Source organism: Ascaphus truei, chromosome 5 (genome assembly GCF_040206685.1).
Source record: "Ascaphus truei isolate aAscTru1 chromosome 5, aAscTru1.hap1, whole genome shotgun sequence".
NCBI classification, from domain to species: Eukaryota; Metazoa; Chordata; class Amphibia; order Anura; family Ascaphidae; genus Ascaphus; species Ascaphus truei.
Window position 1 is genome coordinate 189,673,010 of NC_134487.1, and position 22,217 is coordinate 189,695,226.

Consider the following 22,217-nt stretch of genomic DNA (forward strand, 5'->3'; position numbering starts at 1 on the left):
CACACATATAAAGTTTATAGTAGTGGCACAAGCAAAACATACTGTATTAATAAACTGTGTTATACTGTTGGTTTTAAATGTGAAAACAGGAAAACTTTTTTCTGCGAGCCCGGGAAAAATCCTTTAGAATGCAAATATGCTAAGGGTGAATGAACTGAGGGATTTCTCAACTCTGTGCTTCAAAGACATCCTGCAGAGAGGGTGGCTCAATGTCTATGAGAAATCCGGAGTTGAAAAGCCTCAGCAATCCTAGGTGTTAGGAGGGCCAGGATATTGTGAGTACCAGATACCGGTGTAAAGTATGGGTACTTCACACTTGGTGGCCAAATCCCAGATTCAGTGTCGCCAGGTAAGGGTCTGACCCCGGTATGCTAAGGAGCTCAGGTGTGAAGTTGACAAATGCTCCGTGCAAACCGGGAGGCAACTCCTGCCCTTTCTGTGAAGTACTGGCAAGTCGGGGATAGGTGGGGAAAATATTCCCACGGGCGGGATTGGGTGCATATGTTAAGTATAGGACCCTGCACCCTATCAAAAGTCCCAGTCAGATTCATCTGATTTTAACAACGATTTGACCAAGTTCCAGCGTCTGCGGTTCCGGAGTGTGAGGGGTTAATAATATCGTAACCAAGGATCATCCACCTCTTCTGGAATTCGTTAGAGCTAAGGGTTCCCGAACGAACCCTGTAGGGACTGAACTAACTTTTTCCTGTTGGCTGAGATATAGGGCTGGCAAGTTGCGCCCCACAGCCAGGAACTGCTACATGGATCCTTTTGCACACCCACTTGCATACGTGTAGGGCTTCCCAGAGACTTTGTTTAATTCCAAGGACATTTGTTTTCGTTTCCCCATCCCAGTAAGTGTTTTATTGAGTGTATATTGTGAAGATTTGTGTGTCTGTCTGAAAAGAAATAAATTACAATTTATTTTACCCAACTTGTGTGCTCAGGGCAGAATCCCGGTATTAATGTGTAGATAAGACCTGGTCTACCGTGATAGACAGTGCCCCTTCAGATAAGGTCCAGAGATATGGCTAAGGTGAATCCAATGATTAATAGAAGAGTAGGCAGGCACGCCATGGAGGTCCCTATGAGGAGGGCACCATGTGCCATAGGATCAGCTCTACAGGCAGATCCACACAGGCCTCAAATTCTTCTCTGTCTAGAAGTGGCAGTTCAAAGACAGGGATGGGGTGTAGATCCCCTAAATATATTGAGTCGGCCAGGGACCAAGAAGGGGCCCATAGTGACCGAGCATAATGGACGTTATGCAGCACAGGGACGGGTCCATGAAGAGAAGTCAGTCAAGTGTCCGTACCTCCCCAGTGTGTTAAGAGCAAGCACCTGGGGATGCAACTTGTTAAGGGTACAGACAGGCGAGTGCAACAGATGACATCCATGCTAATGTGTACTCTGTATGTATGAGAAGAGGCAGGGAGGGTTATACACAAATGATATTTGTCGCTTTTTCCTCAGCAATATAACAAAGATACGCCCTTTCCTCTGTTGCTCAATTGCTAAAAGGCCCTCATTCTCTCCCGTCTCGACTACTGTAACCTCCTGCTGTCCGGCCTTCCTGCCTCTCACCTGTCTCCGCTCTGCTCTTTCCGAAATCTATCTTTGCGTCTCCCCTACTGAAATCCCTCTCCTGGCTTCCTATCAAATCCCGTATCACACATGCAATTCTCCTCCTCACTTTTAAAGCTTTACACTCTTCTGCCCCTCCTTACATCTCAGCCCTAATTTCTAGCTATGTACCATCCCGATTCTTGCGTTCTGCTCAAGGATGTCTTTTTTCTACCCCCTTTGTATCTAAAGCCCTCTCCCGCCTTAAACCTTTTTCACTGACTGCCCCTCACCTCTGGAATGCCCTTCCCCTCAGTACCCGACTAGCACCCTCTCTATCCACCTTAAGACCCACCTTAAGACACACTTGCTTAAAGAAGCATATGAGTAGCACCGTAGATATTACTATACACGATACATAAAGCTTGGCCCCCTGCAGAAGCACTTACCAAAATGCCCTCCTACTGTCTCTGTACGTTCCTCCTACATACCAATTAGATTGTAAGCTCCTCGGAGCAGGGTCTCCTCTTCCTAAATGTTACGTTTGTCTGAAGCACTTATTCCCATGACCTGTTATTTATATTATATTATTTATATGATTCCCACGTGTATTACTACTGTGAAGCGCTATGTACATTAATGGCGCTATATAAATAAAGACATACAATAAAATACATCACAGGTGTTGACAGCAGAGACATGCAGAACACTGACCATGGCAGCACTCTGAGAAAAAACATACATTAGATTATTTTATTAATATTCAGATTTTGTATACATACACAGAGCTATAACTTCACATGAAAACATTTAACACGTTCATTATTTGGGGTCTTTAAGCCTATGCGTGTCACACACCCACAGTGTCACACTCACTCACACGCTCATGCTGCCATCAGCTGGGTAACCTGAGAACTGCACCTGATTATTTATTAACGCAAAAAGACAAATAATGCACGCAGTTTCGCATTGTGTCACACACAGTGTCCTTCAATACACAGTGTCACACTCAATATTATATCGAGTGTCACCCAGTGACACCCCAGGCCAGATCCACAAAGCTCCATGAAGTGACTTAGCCTAACTAAACATCACATTAAGCCTCCCCACATATCTTCAAAGACTAATAACGTAACACTTTCCTCTCTTTCTTGAAACTTTATACACCTATAGTATTTCAGGGCCGGGACAGGAGTAACCTTAAGACCTACTTAAGGTCACATTATTGGAAGTTAGTGTGACACTGCTCTACAATAACGTGACGTTAAACTTATGCCAATGGGAGATACAATGGGCGTTGTTTTGTTCATATAATCAGATCTGGGGATACATGTTAACCACTAGGAAAATAACGTCACATTTCAGCTAATGTCACTTTGCGAGCCCTTATTTAACGGAGCTTTGTGGATCTATGCCACAGTGTCACACGCCAGTGTCAGATACACACACTGTCCCACCATAAGAGTCACCCGCCCATCCCCTCTCAGCTCTCCTGCCCTGCCCCCCTCAATGTAATGTTATCATATTCCCTTTCTGTTGCTCCCTCACCCCCCCACTCCTCCTCCTTCTCTTCTTCCTCATGCCCCCATCCGCTGCGGGTGTCACCCCCTCTGGGCACCGCATAATCATCCAACCCCGGCTGATATGGATACTCATAGCCCGCATTGTGGGCATCGCTGCCCTGGGTCCTCCATGCATCGATCCTCACCACCTCTGGCTCATCATACACGGGAGGAGGGAGTACTGGCTCGTCATATATGTGTTCTGCCCGACGAGCCTTACCCCCCTTCACCTGTTGGGGAGGGGGCTGCTGCAGGAGGGTCCCAAACCCAGATGCCAGCAGGGAGCGTGCCACCTTATCAAAGGGCACAGCATAATCACTCTCTGGCGGGGGCAGCTTGCCACGACCACTGCCTAGGGGGCAGGGGAGTGGATGGGAGCTGCCCCTGGATGAGGACGAGGCAGGTTGCTGGGGGAGCCTTGGGAGAGGGAGAAAGTTGAACTCCTTGGTGGGGGCGGCAGGCTCTTGCCCGCTTGGCATGGGCGAATCACGGCGGGTACTGATGGCCGATTCAATGGACTGGAAGATGTGCCCCCCTTGGGGCGTCTCAAATTCGAAGTTGCCCTCTCCTGAAGTGCAGCGCCGGCCGGCCTCGAAGGAGAACATGGTCTGAGGGAGGGGGAGAGGAGAGTCAGAAAGTGGCGGGATCAACGTCAGGGCATGGGGGTGTGGGGGGGAGCAATGTGCCAGCACTGGGTGTCTAGGAAGCAACGTCTGAGCACTGGGTGTCTATGAAGCAACGTCTGAGCACTGGGAGTCTAGGAAGCAACGTCTGAGCACTGGGAGTCTAGGAAGCAACGTCTGAGCACTGGGTGTCTAGGAAGCAAAGTCTGAGAACTGGGTGTCTAGGAAGCAACGTCTGAGCACTGGGTGTCTAGGTAGCAAAGTCTGAGCACTGGGTGTCTAGGAAGCAAAGTCTGAGAACTGGGAGTCTAGGAAGCAACGTCTGAGCACTGGGTGTCTAGGAAGCAACGTCTGAGCACTGGGTGTCTAGGAAGCAACGTCTGAGCACTGGGTGTCTAGGAAGCAACGTCTGAGCACTGGGTGTCTAGGAAGCAACGTCTGAACACTGGGTGTCTAGGAAGCAACGTCTGAGCACTGGGTGTCTAGGAAGCAACGTCTGAGCACTGGGTGTCTAGGAAGCAACGTCTGAACACTGGGTGTCTAGGAAGCAACGTCTGAGCACTGGGAGTCTAGGAAGCAACGTCTGAGCACTGGGTGTCTAGGAAGCAACGTCTGAGCACTGGGTGTCTAGGAAGCAACGTCTGAGCACTGGGAGTCTAGGAAGCAACGTCTGAGCACTGGGAGTCTAGGAAGCAACGTCTGAGCACTGGGTGTCTAGGAAGCAACGTCTGAGCACTGGGAGTCTAGGAAGCAACGTCTGAGCACTGGGTGTCTAGGAAGCAACGTCTGAGCACTGGGTGTCTAGGAAGCAACGTCTGAGCACTGGGAGTCTAGGAAGCAACGTCTGAACACTGGGTGTCTAGGAAGCAAAGTCTGAGCACTGGGTGTCTAGGAAGTAACGTCTGAGCACTGGGTGTCTAGGAAGCAACGTCTGAGCACTGGGTGCCTAGGAAGCAACGTCTGAGCACTGGGTGTCTAGGAAGCAACGTCTGAGCACTGGGTGTCTAGGAAGCAACGTCTGAGCACTGGGTGTCTAGGAAGCAACGTCTGAGCACTGGGTGTCTAGGAAGCAACGTCTGAGCACTGGGAGTCTAGGAAGCAACGTCTGAACACTGGGTGTCTAGGAAGCAACGTCTGAGCACTGGGAGTCTAGGAAGCAACGTCTGAGCACTGGGTGTCTAGGAAGCAACGTCTGAGCACTGGGAGTCTAGGAAGCAACGTCTGAGCACTGGGTGTCTAGGAAGCAACGTCTGAGCACTGGGTGTCTAGGAAGCAACGTCTGAGCACTGGGAGTCTAGGAAGCAACGTCTGAGCACTGGGTGTCTAGGAAGCAACGTCTGAGCACTGGGTGTCTAGGAAGCAACGTCTGAGCACTGGGAGTCTAGGAAGCAACGTCTGAGCACTGGGTGCCTAGGAAGCAACGTCTGAGCACTGGGAGTCTAGGAAGCAACGTCTGAGCACTGGGTGTCTAGGAAGCAACGTCTGAGCACTGGGTGTCTAGGAAGCAACGTCTGAGCACTGGGTGTCTAGGAAGCAAAGTCTGAGCACTGGGTGTCTAGGAAGCAACGTCTGAGCACTGGGTGTCTAGGAAGCAACGTCTGAGCACTGGGAGTCTAGGAAGCAACGTCTGAACACTGGGTGTCTAGGAAGCAACGTCTGAACACTGGGAGTCTAGGAAGCAACGTCTGAGCACTGGGAGTCTAGGAAGCAACGTCTGAGCACTGGGTGCCTAGGAAGCAACGTCTGAGCACTGGGTGTCTAGGAAGCAACGTCTGAGCACTGGGTGTCTAGGAAGCAACGTCTGAGCACTGGGAGTCTAGGAAGCAACGTCTGAGCACTGGGTGTCTAGGAAGCAACGTCTGAGAACTGGGTGTCTAGGAAGCAACGTCTGAGCACTGGGAGTCTAGGAAGCAACGTCTGAGCACTGGGTGTCTAGGAAGCAACGTCTGAGCACTGGGAGTCTAGGAAGCAACGTCTGAGCACTGGGTGTCTAGGAAGCAACGTCTGAGCACTGGGTGTCTAGGAAGCAACGTCTGAGCATTGGGTGTCTAGGAAGCAACGTCTGAGCACTGGGAGTCTAGGAAGCAACGTCTGAGCACTGGGTGTCTAGGAAGCAACGTCTGAGCACTGGGTGTTTAGGAAGCAACGTCTGAGCACTGGGTGTCTAGGAAGCAACGTCTGAGCACTGGGTGTCTAGGAAGCAACGTCTGAGCACTGGGAGTCTAGGAAGCAACGTCTGAACACTGGGTGTCTAGGAAGCAACGTCTGAGCACTGGGAGTCTAGGAAGCAACGTCTGAGCACTGGGTGTCTAGGAAGCAACGTCTGAGCACTGGGAGTCTAGGAAGCAACGTCTGAACACTGGGTGTCTAGGAAGCAACGTCTGAGCACTGGGTGTCTAGGAAGCAACGTCTGAGCACTGGGAGTCTAGGAAGCAACGTCTGAGCACTGGGTGTCTAGGAAGCAACGTCTGAGCACTGGGTGTCTAGGAAGCAACGTCTGAGCACTGGGTGTCTAGGAAGCAACGTCTGAGCACTGGGTGTCTAGGAAGCAACGTCTGAGCACTGGGTGTCTAGGAAGCAACGTCTGAGCACTGGGAGTCTAGGAAGCAACGTCTGAGCACTGGGTGTCTAGGAAGCAACGTCTGAGCACTGGGAGTCTAGGAAGCAACGTCTGAGCACTGGGTGTCTAGGAAGCAACGTCTGAGCACTGGGAGTCTAGGAAGCAACGTCTGAGCACTGGGTGTCTAGGAAGCAACGTCTGAGCACTGGGTGTCTAGGAAGCAACGTCTGAGCACTGGGAGTCTAGGAAGCAACGTCTGAACACTGGGTGTCTAGGAAGCAAAGTCTGAGCACTGGGTGTCTAGGAAGCAACGTCTGAGCACTGGGTGTCTAGGAAGCAACGTCTGAGCACTGGGTGCCTAGGAAGCAACGTCTGAGCACTGGGTGTCTAGGAAGCAACGTCTGAGCACTGGGTGTCTAGGAAGCAACGTCTGAGCACTGGGTGTCTAGGAAGCAACGTCTGAGCACTGGGTGTCTAGGAAGCAACGTCTGAGCACTGGGAGTCTAGGAAGCAACGTCTGAACACTGGGTGTCTAGGAAGCAACGTCTGAGCACTGGGAGTCTAGGAAGCAACGTCTGAGCACTGGGTGTCTAGGAAGCAACGTCTGAGCACTGGGAGTCTAGGAAGCAACGTCTGAGCACTGGGTGTCTAGGAAGCAACGTCTGAGCACTGGGAGTCTAGGAAGCAACGTCTGAGCACTGGGTGTCTAGGAAGCAACGTCTGAGCACTGGGTGTCTAGGAAGCAACGTCTGAGCACTGGGAGTCTAGGAAGCAACGTCTGAACACTGGGTGTCTAGGAAGCAAAGTCTGAGCACTGGGTGTCTAGGAAGCAACGTCTGAGCACTGGGTGTCTAGGAAGCAACGTCTGAGCACTGGGAGTCTAGGAAGCAACGTCTGAGCACTGGGTGCCTAGGAAGCAACGTCTGAGCACTGGGTGTCTAGGAAGCAACGTCTGAGCACTGGGAGTCTAGGAAGCAACGTCTGAGCACTGGGTGTCTAGGAAGCAACGTCTGAGAACTGGGTGTCTAGGAAGCAACGTCTGAGCACTGGGAGTCTAGGAAGCAACGTCTGAGCACTGGGTGTCTAGGAAGCAAAGTCTGAGCACTGGGAGTCTAGGAAGCAACGTCTGAGCACTGGGTGTCTAGGAAGCAACGTCTGAGCACTGGGAGTCTAGGAAGCAACGTCTGAGCACTGGGTGTCTAGGAAGCAACGTCTGAGCACTGGGTGTCTAGGAAGCAACGTCTGAGCACTGGGTGTCTAGGAAGCAACGTCTGAGCACTGGGTGTCTAGGAAGCAACGTCTGAGCACTGGGTGTCTAGGAAGCAACGTCTGAGCACTGGGTGTCTAGGAAGCAATGTCTGAGCACTGGGTGTCTAGGAAGCAACGTCTGAGCACTGGGTGTCTAGGAAGCAACGTCTGAGCACTGGGTGTCTAGGAAGCAACGTCTGAGCACTGGGAGTCTAGGAAGCAACGTCTGAGCACTGGGTGTCTAGGAAGCAACGTCTGAGCACTGGGTGTCTAGGAAGCAACGTCTGAACACTGGGTAAGGAGGGGAAGAACGTCAGAGTGCTAGGTATGAGGGGGGAGCAGCATCAGAGCACTGGATGTGAAGGGGGTAAGCAGCGTGAGAGCGTTGGGTGTTGGGGAGGAGCAGCGTCGGAGTGGGAAGCAGCGTCAGGGTGCTGGGTGGGGGGGGGGAGCAACGTCAGAGCGCTGGGTGTGGGGGGGAGCAGTGTAAGCGCTGGGTGTAGGGGAGAGCAGTGTAAGCGCTGGGTGTGGGGGAGAGCAGTGTAGTGCTGGGTGTGTGGGAGAGCGGAGTAAGCGCTGGGTGTGGGGGAGAGCGGTGTAAGCGCTGGGTGTGTGGGGGAGAGCAGTGTAAGCGCTGGGTGTGGGGGAGAGCAGTGTGAGCGCTGGGTGTGGGGGAGAGTAGTGTGAGCGCTGGGTGTGGGGGGTGCCGTGTAAGCGCTGAGTGGGGGAGAGCAGTGTAAGCGCTGGGTGTGGGGGAGAGCAGTGTAAGCGCTGGGTGTGGGTGGTGCAGTGTAAGCGCTGGGTGTGGGGGAGAGCAGTGTATGCGCTGGGTGTGGGGTAGAGCAGTGTAAGCGCTGGGTGTGGGGGAGAGCAGTGTAAGCGCTGGGTGTGGGGGAGAGCAGTGTAAGCGCTGGGTGTGGGGGAGAGCAGTGTAAGCGCTGGGTGTGGGGGAGAGCAGTGTAAGCGCTGGGTGTGGGGCAGAGCAGTGTAAGCGCTGGGTGTGGGGTATAGCAGTGTAAGCGCTGGGTGTGGGGGAGAGCAGTGTAAGCGCTGGGTGTGGGGGAGAGCAGTGTAAGCGCTGGGTGTGGGGGAGAGCAGTGTAAGCGCTGGGTGTGGGAGAGAGCAGTGTAAGCGCTGGGTGTGGGGGAGAGCAGTGTAAGCGCTGGGTGTGGGGGAGAGCAGTGTAAGCGCTGGGTGTGGGGGAGAGCAGTGTAAGCGCTGGGTGTGGGGGAGAGCTGTGTAAGCGCTGGGTGTGGGGGAGAGCAGTGTGAGCGCTGGGTGTGGGGGATGCAGTGTAAGCGCTGGGTGTGGGGGAGAGCAGTGTAAGCGCTGGGTGTGGGGGAGAGCAGTGTAAGCGCTGGGTGTGGGGGAGAGCAGTGTATGCGCTGGGTGTGGGGGAGAGCAGTGTGAGCGCTGGGTGTGGGGGAGAGCAGTGTGAGCGCTGGGTGTGGGGAAGAGCAGTGTAAGCGCTGGGTGTGGGGGAGAGCAGTGTGAGCGCTGGGTGTGGGGGAGAGCAGTGTAAGCGCTGGGTGTGGGGGAAAGTAGTGTGAGTGCTGGGTGTGGGGGAGAGTAGTGTGAGCGCTGGGTGTGGGGGAGAGCAGTGTGAGCGCTGGGTGTGGGGGAGAGCAGTGTGAGCGCTGGGTGTGGGGGAGAGCAGTGTAAGCGCTGGGTGTGGGGGAGAGCAGTGTATGCGCTGGGTGTGGGGGGTGCAGTGTGAGCGCTGGGTGTGGGGGAGAGCAGTGTGAGCGCTGGGTGTGGGGGAGAGCAGTGTAAGCGCTGGGTGTGGGGGAGAGCAGTGTAAGCGTTGGGTGTGGGGGAGAGCAGTGTATGCGCTGGGTGTGGGGTAGAGCAGTGTGAGCGCTGGGTGTGGGGGAGAGCAGTGTAAGCGCTGGGTGTGGGGGAAAGTAGTGTGAGTGCTGGGTGTGGGGGAGAGTAGTGTGAGCGCTGGGTGTGGGGGAGAGCAGTGTGAGCGCTGGGTGTGGGGGAGAGCAGTGTGAGCGCTGGGTGTGGGGGAGAGCAGTGTAAGCGCTGGGTGTGGGGGAGAGCAGTGTATGCGCTGGGTGTGGGGGGTGCAGTGTGAGCGCTGGGTGTGGGGGAGAGCAGTGTGAGCGCTGGGTGTGGGGGAGAGCAGTGTAAGCGCTGGGTGTGGGGGAGAGCAGTGTAAGCGTTGGGTGTGGGGGAGAGCAGTTTATGCGCTGGGTGTGGGGTAGAGCAGTGTGAGCGCTGGGTGTGGGGGAGAGCAGTGTAAGCGCTGGGTGTGGGGGAGAGCAGTGTATGCACTTGGTGTGGGGGAGAAAAGTGTAAGCGCTGGGTGTGGGGGAGAGCAGTGTGAGCGCTGGGTGTGGGGGAGAGCAGTGTGAGCGCTGGGTGTGGGGGAGAGCAGTGTAAGCGCTGGGTGTGGGGGAGAGCAGTGTGAGCGCTGGGTGTGGAGTAGAGCAGTGTGAGCGCTGGGTGTGGGGGAGAGCAGTGTGAGCGCTGGGTGTGGAGTAGAGCAGTGTGAGCGCTGGGTGTGGGGGAGAGCAGTGTAAGCGCTGGGTGTGGGGGAGAGCAGTGTGAGCGCTGGGTGTGGGGGAGAGCAGTGTAAGCGCTGGGTGTGGGGGAGAGCAGTGTATGCGCTGGGTGTGGGGTAGAGCAGTGTATGTGCTGGGTGTGGGGGAGAGCAGTGTAAGCGCTGGGTGTGGGGGAGAGCAGTGTAAGCGCTGGGTGTGGGGGAGAGCAGTGTAAGCGCTGGGTGTGGGGGAGAGCAATGTAAGCGCTGGGTGTGGGGGAGAGCAGTGTAAGCGCTGTGTGTGGGGGAGAGCAGTGTAAGCGCTGGGTGTGGGGGAGAGTAGTGTATGCGCTGGGTGTGGGGGAGAGCAGTGTATGCGCTGGGTGTGGGGGAGAGCAGTGTGAGCGCTGGGTGTGGGGGAGAGCAGTGTAAGCGCTGGGTGTGGGGGAGAGCAGTGTAAGCGCTGGGTGTGGGGCAGAGCCGTGTAAGCGCTGGGTGTGGGGGAGAGCAGTGTAAGCGCTGGGTGTGGAGTAGAGCAGTGTATGCGCTGGGTGTGGGGGAGAGCAGTGTAAGCGCTGGGTGTGGGGGAGAGCAGTGTAAGCGCTGTGTGTGGGGGAGAGCAGTGTAAGCGCTGGGTGTGGGGGAGAGTAGTGTATGCGCTGGGTGTGGGGGAGAGCAGTGTATGCGCTGGGTGTGGGGGAGAGCAGTGTGAGCGCTGGGTGTGGGGGAGAGCAGTGTAAGCGCTGGGTGTGGGGGAGAGCAGTGTAAGCGCTGGGTGTGGGGCAGAGCCGTGTAAGCGCTGGGTGTGGGGGAGAGCAGTGTGAGCGCTGGGTGTGGGGCAGAGCCGTGTAAGCGCTGGGTGTGGGGGAGAGCAGTGTGAGCGCTGGGTGTGGGGGAGAGCAGTGTGAGCGCTGGGTGGGGGGGAGAGCAGTGTAAGCGCTGGGTGTGGGGGAGAGCAGTGTATGCGCTGGGTGTGGGGTAGAGCAGTGTATGCGCTTGGTGTGGGGCAGAGCAGTGTAAGCGCTGGGTGTGGGGTAGAGCAGTGTATGCACTGGGTGTGGGGTAGAGCTGTGTCAGAGCGCTGGGTGTGGGGGAGAGCAGTGTGAGTGATGGGTGTGGGGGAGAGCAGTGTAAGCGTTGGGTGTGGGGGAGAGAAGTGTATGCGCTGGGTGTGGGGGAGAGCAGTGTATGCGCTGGGTGTGGGGTAGAGCTGTGTCAGAGCGCTGGGTGTGGGGAAGGAACAGCAGCAGATGGCTAGGTGTGGGGGGAGCAGGAGTGTCAGAGCGCTGGGTGTGGGAGAGGAGCAGCGGCAGAGCACTGGGAGAGTTTCAGATTTGAACACAGGGTGAGGGGAGGTAACAGTCTCAGATTCGAGCGCAGGATGTGTGGGGGGAAGCAGTCTCAGATTAGAGCGCATGGTGTGTGAGGGTGTCAGTCTTAGTTTAGATCGCTCCTCACCTTGTCTCTCCCGAATCTCCTCAGGAATGGGTAAGGCCAGCTGTACAGGACACTCCCACCTTGACGCTCTCGCAGGGTTAGACCGACGCTCTCAGCTGTCAGTGTGTACGTCCCCGAGAGACCGCAGCGAGACGATGCCTCAGTCTGTCTGACCCGCACCTCAAACTGACCCCCTACAGAGACACAGAGCCTGCAGAGCATCACAATTTTACCTCTTCCTCTTACAAAGCATCTCGCAGTCCCTCCCCAGTAGCGTCGCCCTCTTGTCCCCCCAGCTAAACTCCTTTCTCTGCTGCCCCAAGCAGTTAGAAAGCTGCCCATCCACCTGCAGAGCATCTCGCTCTCAGGTCCTCCCCTACAGTGTCTCTCTGCCCCTCGCAGAGCATCACTCTGCCAGCCCCTCCTGCAGTGTCTCTCTCTGTCCCTCCCCTGCAGTGTCTCTCTCCCTGCCCCTCCCCTGCAGTGTCTCTCTCCCTGCCCCTCCCCTGCAGTATCTCTCTCTGCCTCTCCCCTGCAGTGCGTCTTTGAGCCCTCACCTGCAGTGCGTCTCTCTGCTCCTCCCCTGCAGTGCGCCTCTCAGCCCCTCCCCTGCAGTGTCTCTCAGCCCCTCCCCTGCAGTGTCTCTCTCTACCCTCCCCTGCAGTCTCTCTCTCTCTGCCCCTCTCCTGCAGTGTCTCTCTCTACCCCTCCCCTGCAGAGCATCTCTCTCTGCCCCGCCCCTGCAGTGCATCTCTCAGCCCCTTCTCTGCAGAGCATCGCTCCCTCACCAGTCTCTCTGCTTGTGCTGTATAGGGAGTTATCCTGCAGGTGGAGATCTCCTGACTGGAGTGTGTGACTGCACTGTCTTTCAAGAGACAGACGCTCCTGTACACAGAGAGACAGCCATATGTACATAGAGACAACTTTGATTACTTAGAAACTGCTTATATACAGAGACAGCCTTATATAGTGTACAGATAAACAGCTTTAAACACGTACAGAGAGAGAGGCCTATGTACTCGTATATCTTTTCATAAAGTACATTGAAATCTTTATACAATGCGCATTGTATGTATGAAGACACTTTGGGGGCTTTGCACTACGCAGTGATAATTGCATTTAAGAACGCGAAGTGGCTTTAAGGCCGATACAGCCTGCAGTGCGATTCACTAAGCAGTGATAACAGCGCTTTATCGGCCTTAAAAATGCATTTTTCCAGCCCTGTGAAAAAACACGTCCAATCAGGCAAAAACCGGCAAACACGTTGTTTTTTGCCAGTCAGCGGGATTCTCTAAGCAACGATAACTCAATCGTGCTTTCAAAGCACGCCAGAATAACGCGCCAGCTAATGGCTGGCGTAAAAGAAGCTGACGATAGACAAAAAAGGTTTGTTTACCTTTTTTCAGGCACACCATTCATACAACAGGCCGGCGGGTGTCCCCGGGTGTCCCCCGCGTGTGTCTGTGGTCTTCAGGTGATCCCTGCGGTTGTCCGGGGGTCCCCGCTGACCTGCGGTACGAATTGTGTGCCCCCAAAAAAACAATACTTTTAAATAAGTACACGCCCTCCTTCCCCCCCCCCGCCCCCTAACACATACAGTACAATAATGGGCAAAATTACTATTATCCACATATTGATAATAGTGCATTTTCCCATTTAAAATACATTAAGCAGCATAAATAAAGTAAATAAATCTTGCACTCACCCCTGCCAGGCTGCCACGAGGAAGGCCGTCCTCATTCTCATCCCCGTCCATGTCCTCCGGTGCTGCCAACAATACAGAAAAATAAAAAGAGACTATCTAATGTCCCCTAACCCCTTAACCACCTTAGCGGTTAGTAACCACTATAGTAATTAAGGGGTCAACCCACACTCCCCCAAAGGGGTTAACCCACCCTCCCCCACTACACACCCGGTAGGCCTACCCACCCATCCTTGGGGATAATACCCCCTTCACCCACCCCCGCTACTCACAATAAAAACAATACACATACAAGCCCTACTCCCCACCTCTTAAGTCCCACAATAAATCATTACAATTTAATACCATTGTAACCATTACAATAATTTAATAAACACCAATACACAACCCACCCCCCGTGTCCCCACATAAAACCAATATTTTTTTAGAAACAGGATTAATACCACAAGACGGAGGGAGTCCCCGGTGGTCCCGATGGGTGGTCCCTGCTAGGCTCCGTGGGCCTCCAGGTGGTCCCCGCGGGCCTCAATGGGGTCCGCGGGTGTCTGGGGCTCCCCGGGACACCCCCACAGGTGTCTGGGGGCCCTCGGGTGGTTCCCTCCGGGGTCTGGGGATTCTCAAGTGGTCCCTGTGTGTCCCCGGGCCCCCCCCCAGCTGCGGGGCCCCCGGTTCTTCCCCGCAGGTGTCCCCCGTGGGTCCTCAGGTGGTACCCGTGGGCGTCCAGGGGTCCTCGGGTGGTACCCGTGGGTGTCCGGGTGTCCTCGGTTGGTCTCCGTAGGTCCTCGGTTGGTCTCCGTGAGTCCCCGCTGCCTGCGGTACCAATCCTGTATTGAAAAAAATAAAACGTATCCTACATTTCAATAAATACACCCCCCCACCCCCCGACCACCACCACCAAAACACATACAGTACAGTAATGGGCAAAATAACTATGATCCAGATATAGATAAAACACAACCCATTATTAAACACAACATTATCAGGCATAAATAAAGTAAATAATAACTTAATAAATTAATAAAGTAAATAATAACAGTTCTACTTACCCCTGGCAATGTGAAGGGCGTCCTGTTCAGCTTAGGTCCATGTCCTCCGTTGCCAGAAAGCATACATACAGTAATAAATATATTCTAATGTCCCCTAGCCCCTTAATCACCTTGGTGGTTAATAACCGCGAAAGTAATATTGGGGGGTTAACCCCACCCTCTGCCACTACCCACCCAGGAGGCTTAACCACCCTCCCCAGGCAACTACACCCACCCTTCACCCATTCATTGGTACAGTGGGTACATCATGCCCATATAATATGGGCATGATTGACCAATATTCTAAGAAATAGGTAAGGATTAAAAAAACAGGCCCAAATAAAAAACATTACATAGCCAAATCAAACACACCACATATCAAAATCAAATACAGCATATATCAAAATCAAACACTGCACATAGCAAAATAAAATACACCACATAGCCAATTAAATAGATAACAAATGCCAATAAAACAATTGAATGGCACAGTGGGTACATGATGCCCATATAATCTGTGCATCATTTAACACTATGACAGTCAATGGTCAATCTAAAAGAAACAATCACAAACAAGATCCAATGCCATCCAAACAATCAGAAATTAAAAACAAATCAAGAAGTAAACAGAACTAAATTACCAACAATCAATTAATCCAATCCAAAATAAATTCCACAATTCACAATTAAAACACCAAAACCAAACGATTAATAAATAAATTAAAGCTCAAAGTAACCACCACCCGACAAAATCTACCAAAACTACCAAAAAGAAGCCACTATTAAAAAGCAAGCCCCCCCCTCCCCCTGAAATAAACTATTTAAAACACCACTAAAAAATACATCTTATTAAATAAAAATTGAATTGCCCAAACATTTCTAAACAAACAAGCAAAATACATTTAAAATACATCAAAACAAGCATTTGCAAAAACAACCAATGATTGTCCCTGCAAAAAAATTCAATCACAATAAAAATCAAAATCAAAAACCTGTAAAAGTAAAATAACATACATTCCATTTTTTTACTTACCTTTATATGTCTTCACCCTCCGAATCCCGGGGACACCGCAAGCTCTCGAACCAATCCATGAACAGCAACGGGCCACAGGTAAAATAATCCAAAGTCTTTTTCTTCTTTCTTTTTCTTCATCTGTTATTTGTAATCCAATTTTGGGGTCTTCTTTTTTTATTGTGGGGTTGTTTTTATTGTGGGTAGCGGGGTGGGTGAAGGGGGTATTATCCCCAAGGATGGATGGTTAGGCTTACCGGGTGGGTAGTAGGGGAGGGTAGGTTAACCCCTTAATTACTATAGTGGTTACTAACCGCTATGGTGATTTAAGGGGTTAGGGGGCATTAAATTGTCTTTTTTTTTTATTGTTCTGTATTGTTTATATTAACGGAGGACATGGACGGTGATGAGGATGAGGACGGCCTTCGTCGTGGCAGCCTGGCAGGGGTGAGTGCAAGATTTATTTACTTTATTTATGCTGCTTAATGTTTTATTTTAAATGGGTAAATGCACTATTATCCATATGTGGATAATAGTAATTTTGCCCATTATTGTACTGTATGTGTTAGGGGGTGGGGGGTGTACTTATTTAAAAGTATTATTTTTGGGGGGGGGGGGCACAGGATTGGTACCGCAGGCCAGTGGGGACAACTCGGGGACCACCCGAGGGCCACCGCCGGCCTATAGTATCATTCCTGTGCATAATTTTTTTTATAGATATTTTATGTATGTTAGGGGTTGTTGGGGGCACAGGGGGTGGGTGTGTTATGTATTGCAATGTTTATTGGGGACAATTGTCCACAATAAACATGCTATTGTGCCTTATCCCCCCCTTGGGGGGGCCGCAAGATTATTTAGGGGGGGGCGGGATGCATGCGGGGAAACCTTTGGGCGGGCAGAGCTGTGCACGGGCGGCCAGAAGCTCCGTGCTGAGACCGCTTCTCTGCTCTGTCTGTGTCAGAGGGGGCGGGGCTTTCCTTCCCTGCACACAGGCACCCCCTCCTCCTCCTGTGTTACCCATCACAGTTTTCAGCAGCATGGGGGACAGGAGGAGCAGGCTCACAGTAGTACTTCCTCTCCCCCTCCCCCTCCCCCCCCCCAGGTGAAAATCTGTGACTTATGATTTTGTGTTGTGTCTGTCTGTGTGTGTGGTGTGATTGAGTGTGTGTGTGTTGTGCCTGTGTTGGTTGTGATTGAGTGTGTGTGTTGTGCCTGTGTTGGTTGTGATTGAGTGTATGTGTTTTTTTGCGCACACACTCACAACACACTGCACACACTCACAGCATACCACCCCTGCTCACAGCACAATGCACACACTCACAGCACACACTCACACACACTGTACACACTCACAGCACACTACACACACTCACAGCACACTGCACACTCACAGCACACACTCCCTGCACACAGCACACACTCACTGCACACAGCACACACTCACAGCACACTCGCAGCCCCCTACACCCCTACTTCCAGTGTCAGCTGCTGGGGCATTGTGGGGCTGCCTGCGGGGATCGGGGCTGGGGGTAGGGAGGGTGATTGGTGTGGGGCTGGGGGGATCGATGCCGGGGTGCGGGGCTGCTGGCGGCAGGGGGGGGGGGGGTTAGTGCCGGGCTGGGGTTCGGGGGGGGAGGGAAATCGCTGCTGGTAGAAGTGAGGCTGCTGGGGGAAGTGCAAGGGGAATGCTGGGGGAAGTACGGTGGCTGCCGACGCCTCACTCCACCTCTTCCCCCCTCCTCCCGATCGGGCGCGCGGCGGCAATATTTTTTTTTTAAATGAGCGCGACCCCAGTTATAGCGCGGTCGGATCGGGTGGCCCCCGAGGACCGCGCTATAAGGTGGCTGAGCTGTATTTGTATTTACATTGTATACCGTTTAATAAAGGTTTTTTTTTTTTTCCATGTGATTGATTACATCAGGCATGGGGGGGGGGCCGAGAAATTTCATGGATGAGAAGGGGGGCTCGGCATAAAAAGTTTGCTCATCCCTGCCTTAGCGGATAGCCGCTAAGGTAATGACGCTGCTTTAATATCATTTTTTTTAATAGTGTGCGGGAGCAGGGGGTCTCCTGAGCTGAACCGCATTGATTTCTGGCTCAGGGACCCCCTGCTTCCTGAGTTACAGGCCCCGATATGGGGCATCGGATGTCAGTGTCGCCACCATTTTTAAAGCGTCCCCGTTGAGTGACATGTAAATAATGGAGGATACTGGCACCCCATATCTGGGCCTGTACCTCGGGAAACAGGGGGTCCCTGAGGCTGAAATCAATGCGGTTCAGCTCAGGAGACCCCCTGCTCCCTCACACTATTAAAAAAAATTATATTAAAGCAGCTTCATTACCATAGCAGATAGCCACTATGGTAATTAATTATTTTTTATTGTGATGTGTGTTTTGATCATAGTGTAAATGAGCAGGGGGTCTCCTGAGCTGAACCGCATTGGTTTCAGCCTCGGGGACCCCTACTTCATGAGATACAGGCCCCGTTATGGGGTTCCGGTATCCCCTTGCAGGATTTAAATCCTCCGGTCACATGAGGCAGGAGTTTATAAAGCACAGGGGGATACGGCACCCCATAACAGGGTCTGTATCTCATGAAGTAGGGGGTCCCCGAGGCTGAAACGAATGCGGTTCAGCTCAGAAGACCCCCTGCACATGTACAGTATTATTAAAATGTATATTTATGCTTCACGATCGCCTGTGAGAGCTGTGCATAGAGACGCAGCGTCTCCATGCAGTTCTTACAGGCAGTTTTTATTCTATCAGCTATCGCGCTTTACAAGTTTAAGCACGATAGCAGGGGGGTGGGAAGCAGCTCACGCGATCGGGCAGATTTTTACTCGGCCGGAAAAAATGCCCTGAACTTGTTAGTGAATCACGCCTTTGGCTTCACTTTTTATTGGCCGAGCAAAAATGTTCCAATCGGACGAAAAAACACGCTGCTTAGTGCATAGCCCCTTAGTATACAGGTCCCATCGCCTTATATACAGTCAGACATACTTATATAAAGTCAAACTTATACATAAGCCTGATATACAGCTTTATACCCAGACATACAGACAGACTAGTACATGGACTGACAGCCTTATATACACACAGACAGGCAGCGCCTGACTGTACACTCTCACCTGTGGAAAAGCCAGGCTGCAGAGTGCTCTCACCCAGGCGAGGTGCTCAGATGTCTCGCTGGCGAGCAGGTACACCCTCTCTGCAGTCTCGATGCTAAATGTCCGGGTGTCTCGCGGGCTGCTCTCCCCGCTGCGCTCTGACACACTCACACAGTCGCTCAGCTGCACCAATCTCCAGCACTCCAGCTTGCGAGACCGCTCTGTGGGCTGGGAGCCTTCATACAGCTCCAGGCGTGCCAGGCCCGGGGGGGAACCTCCATATAACACCCCCCACACCCTCCGCCACTTCTGTAAATGGGAGAGGAGAGTGTCACTGCCCCGTATGTGAGAACGAAACAGTGACCACTGCACTGCCCATGTGTAAAAGAGACTGACGTGTGTCTGATTCTGTCTACCTGAGAGAGACTGGTACACTTGTGTGTGTGAGAGAAAGGCATGGTCTGCCTATGTGTGCGAGACATACATACTTGTGTGTATGTGTGAGAGAGAGGCATGGTCTGCCTATGTGTGCGAGACATACATACTTGTGTGTGTGTGAGAGAGAGGCATGGTCTGCCTATGTGTGCGAGACTGACATACTTGTGTGTGTGTGAGAGAGGCTGGTACACTTGTGTGTGTGTGAGAGAGAGGCATGGTCTGCCTATGTGTGAGAGACTGGCATACTTGTGTGTGTGTGAGAGAGGCTGGTACACTTGTGTGTGTGAGAGAGAGGCATGGTCTGCCTATGTGTGAGAGACTGGCACGCTCGTGTGTTAGAGAGGCTGGCACTATGAGTGAGACTAGCATGCTTGTGTGTATGTGTGAGACTGGCACACGTGTGTGTGTGTGTGTATATGTGTGTGTGAGAGAGGCTGGCACTGCCTATGTGTAAGACTGGCATACGTGTGTGTGTGTGTGTGTGTGTGTGTGTGTGTGTGTGTGTGTATATGTGTGTGTGAGAGAGGCTGGCACTGCCTATGTGTAAGACTGGCATGTGTGTGTGTGTTAGAGAGGCTGGCACTATGAGTGAGATTAGTATGCTTGTGTGTATGTGTGAGACTGGCAGACGTGTGTGTGTGTATATGTGTGTGTGAGAGAGGCTGGCACTATGAGTGAGATTAGTATGCTTGTGTGTATGTGTGAGACTGGCAGACGTGTGTGTGTGTATATGTGTGTGTGAGAGAGGCTGGCAGTGCCTATGTGTAAGACTGGCATACGTGTGTGTGTGTGTGTGTGTGTGTGTGTGTGTGTGTGTGTGTGTGTGTGTGTGTGTGTGTGTGTGTGTGTGTGTGTGTGTGTGTGTGTGTGTGTGTGTGTGTGTGTGTGTGTGTGTGTGTGTGTGGCTGGCACTGCCAATGTGTGAGACTGGCACGTGTGTGTGTGTGTGTGTGGCTGGCACAGTGTGTGTGTGTGAGAGAGAGAGGCTGGCTCTGCCTATATGTGAGACTGGCACACTCGTGTGTGTGTGAAGGTGGCACAGTATCTGTGTGTGTGAGAGAGAGGCTGGCACTGCCTATATGTGTGCCTGGCACACTCGTGTGTGTGTGTGAGGCTGGCACAGTGTCTGTGTGTGAGAGAGAGGCTGGCTCTGCCTATATGTGTGACTGGCACACTCGTGTGTGTGTGTGAGGCTGGCACAGTGTCTGTGTGTGAGAGAGAGGCTGGCACTGCCTATGTGTGAGACTGGCTGGTACTGCCTATGTGTGAGACGTGTGTGTGTGTGTGTGTGTGTGTGTGTGTGTGTGTGTGTGTGTGTGTGTGTGTGTGTGTGTGTGTGTGTGTGTGTGTGTGTGTGTGTGTGTGTGTGTGTCTGGCATTGCCCATGTGTGTGACAGAAAGGCACTGATGCTGCCCATTGCATGTAGCCACATCTGAGGTACAAATATCTGTTACAGTATGTAAAACTCACCTTCCCAAATCGTTGCTGATGCTGTAAATACAGAGACCCCTGCTTCATTATACCCCCGTCCATACCACCACTACCTGCACACTTTCTCTCCTGCCTCACACTCTCTCCTCCCTCACACTCTCTCCTCCCTCACCTCCTGACACACTCTCCTTTACACTCTCCCCTCCCTCTCCTCCTGACACACCCTCCCTCAACTCTTGACACACTCTCTATCCTCACCTGCTGACACTCTCCTCCTTCACCTCCTGACACTCTCCCTCACATTCTCTCCTCCCTCACCTCCTGACACTCTCCTCCTTAACCTCCTGACACACTCTCCCTTACACTCTCTCCTCCGTCACCTCCTGACACTCTCCTCCCTCACCTCCTGACACACTTTCCCTCGCACTCTCCTCCTTCACCTCCTGACACACTCTCCCTCACACTCTCCCCTCCCTCACCTCCTGACACACTCACTCCCTCACCTCCCGGCACACTCTCCCTCACCTCCCGGCACACTCTCCCTCACCTGCTGACACACTCTCCCTCACCTCCTGACACACTCTCCCTCACACTCTCCTCCCTCACCTCCCTCTCGTCCTGACACTATCTCCCTCTCCTCCTGCCACACTCTCTTTTTCGTCCCTCACTATTTACACGCTCTCTCTTCCCTCGCTACTGGCACTCTTCGTCCTCACTACGGGCGCTCTCTCCTCCTCCCTTATTGGCATGCTCTCTACTCTCTTGCCTTCTGGCACACTTTCTCCCTCTACTCTCTCAACTCCTGGCATACACTCTCTCTTTCCTTCTTTTTGTCTCTCTTGCAGTCACTCTTCAGTCTTTTGTGTAGTCTCTCTCTTGCAGTCTGTCTCCCTCACTTGAAGTCTCTCTCTCCTTCTTGCAGTCTGTCCCTCTTTCTTACAGTTTTTCTCGCTCTCGCAGTCTCTCTCTTGCAGTTTGTTTCTTTTTCTTGTAGTCTCTATCTTTCTTGCAATCTCTTTGTTTCTGTCTGTCTCTCTCTTGCACACTCTTTCTTGCAGTCTCTCTCTTTTGTACTGTCTCTTACAACCTCTTTCTTTCTTGCAGTCTCTGTCAGTTCCTCCCTCACTTGTCGCCTGTTTCCGCTGTGAAACCGACACTGTCATTAATTTGGGGATGTATGTATCTATATCTGCGTGGGCGTGTATATGTGTGTGTGTGTGTGTGTGTGTGTGTGTGTGTGTGTGTGTGTGTGTGTGTGTGTGTGTGTGTGTGTGTGTGTGTGTGTGTGTGTGTGTGTGTGTGTGTGTGTGTGTGTGTGTGTGTGTGTGTGTGTGTGTGTGTGTGTGTGTGTGTGTGTGTGTGTGTGTGTGTGTCTATATGCATGTATGTATACGTGTGTACATACAGTATGTATATATGTATGTATATGTGTCTGTACTGTGTATATATATATATATATATATATATATATATATATATATATATATATATATATATATAGATAGATATATAGATATATATATCTGTATGTGTGTGTACATTATGTATATGTATTTCTATGAATGCGTGTGCATTGGTATCTGTGTGTATGTATGTACAGGGCCGCCGACAGCTTTCCAGCTTTTTGCGGGTCGTGGCGAGGGCGTGCCCTTGACGTCACGTGAGCGGTTCGCCCTCATTGACTGAACCACGCCCATGACCGGGCCGCCACTCTGAAACTTCAAACCAGTTTGTCATGCGACGTACCAGTTGCCCGGTCGCGCTCGCGCGATCTATGCACAAGCGCATTTGCATCCATTTGTTTGTATTCGGCGCGAGCGACATCGGATCTACTATGGATGCAGCCTTACTATCACTCACTCCCGTCTCAACCTTCCCCACCTCCGACCTCCCACAATAATTACCTGCACACTTTGTACACGATGATAACCCCTCATCCACATACACAGACTTACCTTGGGGGTGATCTCAGGCCTCTTTTGCTGCGCCAGTCCGCATGTGAAAGCTGGGCCTGACTTCC

General features: G+C 52.5%; 1 protein-coding gene across 3 annotated transcripts; it reads right to left on the reverse strand.

Annotated features, from left to right (window-relative positions):
• Positions 1 to 2,302: 2,302 nt before the first annotated feature.
• DOK2 (docking protein 2) lies at positions 2,303 to 21,398 on the reverse strand. Of its 3 annotated transcripts, none has more exons than XM_075601429.1 (5): positions 21,094 to 21,398; positions 18,382 to 18,636; positions 12,270 to 12,366; positions 11,503 to 11,675; positions 2,303 to 3,733 (listed from the first exon to the last, which is right to left on the reverse strand). In XM_075601429.1, exons 1-5 carry the CDS (start codon positions 21,358 to 21,360, stop codon positions 3,047 to 3,049), a joined length of 1,479 nt encoding a protein of 492 aa, XP_075457544.1. In that variant the 5' UTR covers positions 21,361 to 21,398; the 3' UTR covers positions 2,303 to 3,046. The 3 variants fall into 3 exon arrangements, with proteins under 3 accessions (XP_075457544.1, XP_075457543.1, XP_075457545.1); XM_075601428.1 differs by having other exon boundaries at positions 18,349 to 18,636; XM_075601430.1 differs by having other exon boundaries at positions 18,349 to 18,636; positions 20,237 to 21,208.
• Between the last annotated feature and the right edge of the window lie 819 nt (positions 21,399 to 22,217).